The sequence below is a fragment of the Rutidosis leptorrhynchoides genome, chromosome 5, assembly GCF_046630445.1.
Source record: "Rutidosis leptorrhynchoides isolate AG116_Rl617_1_P2 chromosome 5, CSIRO_AGI_Rlap_v1, whole genome shotgun sequence".
Taxonomy (NCBI): domain Eukaryota; kingdom Viridiplantae; phylum Streptophyta; class Magnoliopsida; order Asterales; family Asteraceae; genus Rutidosis; species Rutidosis leptorrhynchoides.
This window is the reverse complement of record NC_092337.1, coordinates 119,780,113-119,788,746: the sequence shown is the minus strand read 5'-3', so window position 1 is coordinate 119,788,746 and position 8,634 is coordinate 119,780,113. Positions and strand designations below refer to the sequence as shown.

The window sequence follows — 8,634 nt, the reverse complement described above, 5'->3', positions numbered from 1 at the left end:
TTAATTTAATATACTACGTAATAAATAAAAACATAAATAAAAAAATGTAAATTTTCCGAGTAAAAGGCAGAGCAGAAGCCCAGCTGTTTGTTTTTCTTTTTATTTGATCTCTCTTTCTCTATTTCTCTACTAGAAGAAATTAGAGCTTTCTTTCTTTCTTTGTTTCGTCTAGGGTTTCAATTTTTCTATTTCACACGCACATCTCTCTATTGATATATATGTATATGTATATATGTATATGTATATTTATATATATATTTGGGGAAATCAACATTGTTATGAAGAGGTGAAGAAGATTCGTTTCACAAGATCCTAACTTTTCACTTATTTTTTCACATCATTTTAATGGCGGAACTTTTATGCTCCTTCAACAAGGTAATACCTTTTTTTCTTCTTCTTTATGTTTTATATTTGCATTGTAAACAAATTGTTAATTTGACTGTTAAAGTTTTATTTTTTTTGGGTTTTTGTAGGTGTATGTTAAAGTTTGTATTTTTATTGTTTGTTAGATTAAATTGTGTAATTGCTGTTGTTATTAATGTAGTAATAAACATAATTAATTAATTTCTTTATTTTTTTTGAGTTTATTTAAGTAAAAAATCTAGTTTTATTAAGTGTGTATACCAAATCTATGCAAAGATACATTTTTATTGCACTAGATACAACCATTAGTGTTGTGGGGAAAGTGTGTCTTTTGATTTATGACTAAATTGATTCATGTAAGTTTTATAATGTATTTCAAATACATTAATTTTGTGTGTTTTTCTTGATTTTTTTTTCATTTCAGGATGAATCAGATTTTAAGAAATAAATTAACAACTTGTAGTACAGAAACCCATTACTGAGATAAACAAAAAATAGTGTTTTTTATTTAGTATTCTGATATTTGAATGATATAACAGGATACTCTCACAATCAGACCTCCAAAAAAGGCTTCATTGGTGTTGCGATTGATGTTTTCAGCGTTCTCAATGGCGTGTGGTATTTATATATGTTCAATCTGCTTAAAACAAATGAACCTTCAAACCGCAAATAAATTATTATTCTTTGAAGATTTCGCAAGGCCCTGTTATGATACTGTTGTTGATCGTTCGCAAATCCCTTACTTGCATTACCCGAAACCAAAAACTTTCAATAGGTAAATTTTTTATTATTTTAAATAATTAAATTAGTCTTCATTGATTAAGTTAGTTGGATTTATTGAAAATGGCAGGTCAGAATGTTCCAGAAACCCTGTACGTTTGTTTGCCATTGTGTCAATGCAAAGATCAGGAAGTGGATGGTTCGAGACTTTATTAAATAGTCATGTAAATGTAAGCTCAAACGGTGAGATTTTTGGTCCAAAAAGTAGAAGGGATAATGTTACGTCGATTATTAAAACACTCGATAAAGTTTACAACTTGGATTGGTTTACTAGTTCTTCCAAAAATGAGTGTTCTGCTGCAATTGGATTCAAATGGATGCTTAATCAGGTAATTATATCTTTATTATTATAGTTAAATTAAAATTAAATTAGGCTGCCATAAAATTGTCTTTAGGGGTAATTTTTTACTTTTGAACAAATAAAGAATGTATAATCCGAGAAATTGTAGTTTATTTTTTGATGACTTTGCAGGGATTGATGCAACATCCAAAAGAGATTGCGCAATACTTTAATGATAGGGGCGTTAATGTAATTTTTCTGTTGCGAAGAAATGTGTTGCGTAGATTGGTATCGATGCTTGCAAATGCGTTCGATAAAGATGCCAAACTTCTTAATGGAGTTCATGTGTCTCATGTACACTCGCATGAAGAGGTTTTTTTTTTCTTGCACATTTCTCCTATTTTAATAATTTTAACATGCTTTATGATTATTAAAACTTTGGTTACATAGGTACTTATTTTCTCTTGATCCTTTAGGCTTCTTTACTTTCAACATACAAGCCTAAAATCAATATAACGTCCCTGAAATCGGATTTGAGAGGAATGGAATCGATGGCCATAAAGGCACTCGAATACTTCAATAGCACGCGCCACATCATCATCTACTACGAAGATCTCATGAAAGACCCCTCTGTAAGTATCCTAATATTTCCTTTATTTTCCTAACAAACGGGTCATTTTCCATTTATGTTATGTACAAATGTCAATGCAAAAAATAAATAAATAAATAAATAAATAAATAAACAAAAAATTACTGTATTTGGTTCGCATGAGTATGCTCATATTGTGTAAAAAAGTTAAAAGATGATAACTTGATGCATTGTGATATTTTATTTTTAAAAAAAACTGCAGCAGAAGCTAATAGAAGTTGAAGATTTTCTAAAGTTGCCACAAAAGAATTTGAGTAGTCAACAGGTCAAAATACACAAAGGGGCGTTATCGGAACACATCAAGAACTGGGATCAAGTCAACAAGACACTTAGTGGAACGTCATATGAGAAATATCTTCAAGCTGATTATTGATTGAAGCATCACGTAAATAACCTCTGTTGCAACTAATTTGATCCCATAGGAGCTGAGATACACACACGTCTTTATTACCCAAAAAGCAACCAAAAGTGGTGGTTTTTGGTTCGTATAGGGTTGTTTGTTTCTAGATTTGTGTTAGGTTATATACATTTGTTGAATGTTAGGTAGTGTTGTAAGTGTTTTTGTTGTTAAGTTTAGGAAACATTTTGAGAAAGGGTGTAATTAGGTTAGAAGTTTTCGGTTAGTTTCTCACTAGCCGTGCTAACTTTCATTGATTGAAGATTTACACGTTTATACAACTTGATATTACATTTAACTAAAAGGTTAACTAGATTTGAGAAATTGTGTAGTTAGGTTAGAAGTCTATTTGACAATGCACATTAAGGTAATTAACCAAAAGGTAATTAACCAAACTCGAGCACCAATTGAACATGTTTTATCCGACAACCTTTGCAACTAATTTCTCTATGTGAGAAAAGCTCAAATCCAAATGCATATATCAAATCCCTAAAATATCTAACCACTTTGGTCGCGTGTTTTAAAACACGCAAAGACATCAACTTTTCTGATAACTCTCACTGTCGATCTCTAACTGGTTGTGCTTTTGTTTGTTACCTAACCACCCTCTTGAGCTTCAAATACAAATATACATGTCTGAATATTCAAGTTCGTATCGCCTGACCGAGACAAAACGACCTTCACACTTGCGGGGATGTTAGAAAAACTGTCAAGTTTCATGTTGTTGAATTGGTGCTGGAGAAGGACACGAGAGTGCCGATTATCATTGAAAATGCTTCAGAGAGTTCGGTCCATGATGTATATTGACTTGTTTCCATTTATAGCTTGATGGGAATAGAGTTTAGTATGTGATTGACGGTTTGGACGATAGTGATTTAGTTTGGATCAGCCATTGAACGAATTTGAGAGGAGATGAAGATTAGCAGAGAAACAGGAGAAATAAGTGATCTAATGATTGGATGTGTTTTTTCATTCCTTTTGTTGTCCTTTTGTTGTCAATACATATAAAAAGTACAAGGTATAACAACCTATGAAAAATACAAGGAACAGATATCTCTTAGACGACTTGTAATGCGGCGTGTTCGTCCGAGTTTTTGGCCCAACACGCCGTAGCGCAGCGTGTTGGCGGTCTCAAATGGTGTCGTGCTTGGTGGTGGCACGGTGATGGTTCCCATCGTTTTTGACACGTGGCGAATGATAGTTGGTTGGTTTTGAAAAATTTACCGTTTATAAACAAAATTTAATATTAACAAATTTAATATTAACGATTAGTCCCCGACGGTTGAAACAATAATATATATAATTAAGTAAAATATAATAATAATAATAATAATAATAATAATAATAATAATAATAATAATAATAATAATAATATTTAAAAATGAATATAATAATAATAATAGTAATAACTAGAAAAAATTCCGCCTGTGCGTTGCTGCGGGTGTGTTTGGATATACGTGTTTAGTGCCTAGTATACTTATAGATGGTGCGTTTTTAACGTCTTATGAAGTAATGTCGAGCGAGAATAGAGGAGAAAAATCGCGTAAAATAAGGGACATAACATCGACATAATATGAAAAATAGCCCGAAATGGTTAGCGTTTTTTAAAAAGCATCTGTTTCGCATATAGGTAGGTGTGTTGTTTCATAAAATTATTTCGAGTTTAATGATGACGATTGTGAGAAATAACTCGCGACGAATATAAAGGTAAGCCCCGTCTAAGATGTCGGTGCGGCTAGCCTTTTTTTTAAGCGTTCGTTGCGAGCGTAGTTAGTTGCATTTTGTTCTTAAAATTATTTCAAGTTTTATAGTGATGGCGGTGGGAAATAACTCGAGACAATAGGAAGATAAGTCACGTGTAATTTTATTTTTTGGTGGATTTGATTTTTTTGATTTTTAGTTAGATAATAAATTTATACTTTAGGTCCCTGAAAGTTATGTTTTTTTACGGTTTAGATGCTGAGAGAGGGGGGAGATGTGAAAATTTAGGATTGTTGTTTGTGGCGTTGTTTGGGAGGCACGGGTTACCCTAAACGTTACCCTAAATGACCAACGTTTGTTCGCCAATTAGTATTATAAGGGTAATAATAACAATGCAAATCTGATGACTACCTTCGCAATCGTCTACACAGAAGCAATAGTAATTAAGGAAACCTAATCTGCTCAAAATAAACAATGCGAAATTTGTAGCCAACTGAAATAACCACTTAATCCACCAACTACAGAAAACGATAACAATTTAAGATGCAAGTGGAGGATAGGGTTACCAAACACAATGTATACAAAACGAAACTCGAATATTAACACATAATTGCAACAGTCAAAAGAAGAAACAATTACTCAAAAAATCATCTTCTTCAAATGACCCACTTTAATCCTAATAAAATAAACTAAAATTAAAATTAAATCACCCAATTTATGTAGCCCACAAAACCATATCTCACGCCTTCTTCATTAAAATCAATTAGAATTCTCTGTTATCCAACCATGAAACACATAAAAATATAAGCATGTTTCAAGCACACCACAAACATGTATGAAAACCCAAATTAATTTTGAGACGCTGCAAACCCAGATGCAAATATAAAAATTTATAAAAACCAATTTTACAAACCTTTGGTGGTGGTTACGACGACTGTGGTTATGCCGGTGGTGGTTACGCCGGTGACTCTTCAGCCACCATGGCAGTCGTTGTTTTTGTATTCAACCGCTGCTGCTTTTGCTGCTTCAATATGAGCTATCAATTGCTTCAAATTTATGAACTATTAGTTGCTTCAAATTGAACTATAAATTAAACCTAGATTTGTTGGTCATCTGAATTTCAAAAGAGTCACTTTAATGCTGAATTTCAGCAGCAGCAGCAACAGCAACAGCAACGACAACAACAACAGCAGCAACAACAACAACAACAACAACAAACATTTACTCATTTATATATGAGAATTGACATTTCAGCAATGATTTTTACTTGTTTCACTTAAAATGTCTAAAGTGCCCTTAATGATAAGTTTACACAAACGTTTTACGACTTTTTGTTATAATATATTAAGAGATAATTTAAGAAAAAAGAGTAAAATGATGGTGGAATAAGTAAAATACATGTTGAAAATATCATCACCTTATTTTATATATACATCTTCTCATTCAAAATGTGAACAGAACAAAATAACACTTTCACTTTTTATTACAACTTCTAATTCACATTGGCTAACCCAAATCAAACCCCGAACGAATGGTCATTTATATAAATTATTAAGGTACCAAACCAATAACTTCTGGATCGTCGTCTTCAACCCAAGTCGACGTCCACTTGATTTTGCCACTTTTAGCCAAAACCCGATTGATATCAACTAACAAATACAACAACTATAACAATTTCAACAACTACAACAATTAGAACAACTTCAACAACAATTCGGTAAATAGAGGTAATTGGACAAGGGGTGCAAGGTTCTTCAAGGACACGTACAAAAACACCTTTTTGGAGAAAAAAGATTGAATCGATGGACACAATCACATGGCAAAACGTTATAAAGGTGCAATCTTTATCGCATCAATTGATAGTTTAAACATCACGAACTCAAGGGAAAAGAAACGTGTTACGAAGCTGAAGAAGAAATTGCTCGAAGAATACGGTGATTTAATTCAATTGTCGGATGATGAGGAGGATGAGTAGTTATGTATATAATTATTGTATTTTTCAAATTTTTAGGACTTTTTTATTTTTATATTTTTTGTATTTTTAAGACTTTTCAATAATTGTAATCGTTTTTTATTTTATTTTTGTTTATATATTTATTTTATTATATTGATTACTTAGGGTAAATGGCTCGAAAAGGTAACATAAGTTATATAATTTGACAATAAGGTAATATGAGTTTTGCTGATGCCCGAAAAGAAATCTATACTTCAATTTGACACAGAAAATGAGTATGGTTTCAAAAAGTGTGAAATTGGGGTAATATTGTCCAACTTATTAACGACCGTTAATCTCTATTAGCGAGTTTCAGACTCGTGATCTTGAACCTTGTGCAACAATTTTTAATTTTTTAATTCATTGTTTAACTCGATTCTCGATTTGCACTCCAAACCTCTAATCCCTTTCATCAGTTAGCTTTTAGTAGATGGAGTTTCAGACTTTAAAGTCCTTAAAAAATTGTTTGAATACAGTAAGAGAATAAAACCAAAGTGATGCTATAACCAATTCAGTATATGTTATAAGTATCATTTCAAAAAAGGAAAAAAGATTTGTAATTAATTATTATTATCGCCAATATGATGCACATCTGTCCTTAAAACCGAATAAGTACAACAAAGACTAAAAAGAAGTTGGTCTTCAGTCTTGAATTGGAAACTTTATTGTTTGACTGATCGAATCACTGGTCATTGTCTGTGGACATGATCAAATACTAACAAAACGAAAATGTGAGGTGGGGATCTCACGGTAACATTTTATTTATAAATGAATGAGATGATAATGTTTATGTTTATGTATATGCAATGTTGCAAAATTTGCTATTCGTAAACTAATCAGTCGGGACTTTGAAAGGAATAATCGGCAATTCGAAGATTAATCTGATCGTACTTTACACATTTAAATGTTAAATTCAAAAATTATATGTGTAAATATAGAAAAACCATAAATATAAAAATAAACTTTAACATAATTGTCTAAAATTGTTCAGTTTGTTCAAAAACTCGTGACTTTGACCGACTTTGATCACCAAATTCAATTTTGACCCATCAATTGACGTTGATCGATTAATTAAACGAATTTTGGAAAATCAGAATGAACTCCTCTTAAAAAAATGAGTAATTGGGAGAATAAATGGGTTTTTTTTTACAATAGTGTGTATGCGTATGCGTATGCGTACGCGTATGTCTTAAAAGAGGCAAACATGACCCAAAAATCTGAAATAAATTTTAAAACAAGAGGCATACATGACCAAAAATAGATTCAACACATGACTTCATTAGGAAATTTCAGTTTAAACATACACTCACCATCTCTGATGCAGTGAACGACATCTTCAAATTGTATATCTTTCAACTAATGCTTAACCTGACTGGAGTTTAATTTAGGCTTTAAGTGACAGTCAAGCCGCCAGTATATCTACATGAACATATGTATATACAGGGCCGTCCCGTGAAAAATATGGGCTCTGTTCAACAAATACAAATTGGGCCTTTTGTATCGTAAATTTTTTCATATATATATAATAAGTTCTATAAAACTAATAATATCATGAGTACTACCATTTTTCAAAATAGCGGTTGAAAAAAACTTAATATCAAACAATTAATGGACTTGTAGTGGATCACTAAATATAATATTTTTTTTTTTTTTTTTTTGAAAGGCAATGTTAGTGGTTAGAGTTAATTCACGAAAATCCCCCCCCCCCCCCGAGACTCGAACCCTGGTCTCCTCGAGTACTACCATATAATATATGTTGGGTTTTTCTTGAGCCCCTTCGGATTATGGGTCCTGTTCTATAGCACACTTAGAACATGCTCAAATCCGCCCCTGTGTATATATAACAAACCAATTAATTTATAGTCATCATCAATATCAAAGTGTTGTGTTGATTGCAATAGACCATAACTAATATGGCAAGTGGAATGTTAATAAAAATAATAGTATTACAACAACAACAACAAAACCCAATACCACTTTACCACATAAGTGGTGTATGGGGGAGGTGAGATGTAGAGAATCCTTCCCCTATCCGAGAATAAAAACAAGTCATTTCTTCACCCAGAGTGAAACACTTTCAAAAGTAGAGAAAGTCATCCCTCTCTCTATTCGACGGATAAAGAGATTGCTTCCGAGAGGACCTCCGGCCTTTAAGTAGGAAAAAGTTTAAAAAGAAATAAAAATAATAAAATAAAAATAATTAGACGACATGAAAATGTTAGAATCAAATTTCCATGGGTTTTAACTCCTGCCTGGATTTTAATTTAGGCTCTAAGAGTCAGTCAAGTCGCCAATAAATCGACGATTGTTGTCGACTCAATAGAGCCGTTATAAAAAAAAAAAAAAAAAAATTAAGCATCTTAACTTGTGTGATTCACAACAAAACTAGCATGTTTAAAGGCTCTATAAGTATCAGCATACGCCAATACTTGTTACTACACTCAAGTAAACCGCCATGACACTAACAAAAT

General features: G+C 32.1%; 1 protein-coding gene across 2 annotated transcripts; it reads left to right on the top strand.

The window, feature by feature from the left end:
* Positions 1-268: 268 nt before the first annotated feature.
* On the top strand, positions 269-2,726 carry LOC139848366 (uncharacterized). Of its 2 annotated transcripts, none has more exons than XM_071838096.1 (6): positions 269-375; positions 903-1,138; positions 1,214-1,472; positions 1,616-1,795; positions 1,900-2,055; positions 2,278-2,726. In XM_071838096.1, exons 1-6 carry the CDS (start codon positions 346-348, stop codon positions 2,443-2,445), a joined length of 1,029 nt encoding a protein of 342 aa, XP_071694197.1. In that variant the 5' UTR covers positions 269-345; the 3' UTR covers positions 2,446-2,726. The 2 variants fall into 2 exon arrangements, with proteins under 2 accessions (XP_071694197.1, XP_071694196.1); XM_071838095.1 differs by having other exon boundaries at positions 2,275-2,726.
* Positions 2,727-8,634: the final 5,908 nt, after the last annotated feature.

Coding starts and splice junctions, on each gene's coding strand:
- LOC139848366 (XM_071838095.1), top strand. CDS start 346: ATGGCGGAACTTTTATGCTCCTTCAACAAG. Junction 1,473..1,615: donor TCAAATGGATGCTTAATCAG/GTAATTATATCT, acceptor ATGACTTTGCAG/GGATTGATGCAACATCCAAA. Junction 2,056..2,274: donor ATCTCATGAAAGACCCCTCT/GTAAGTATCCTA, acceptor AAAAAACTGCAG/CAGAAGCTAATAGAAGTTGA.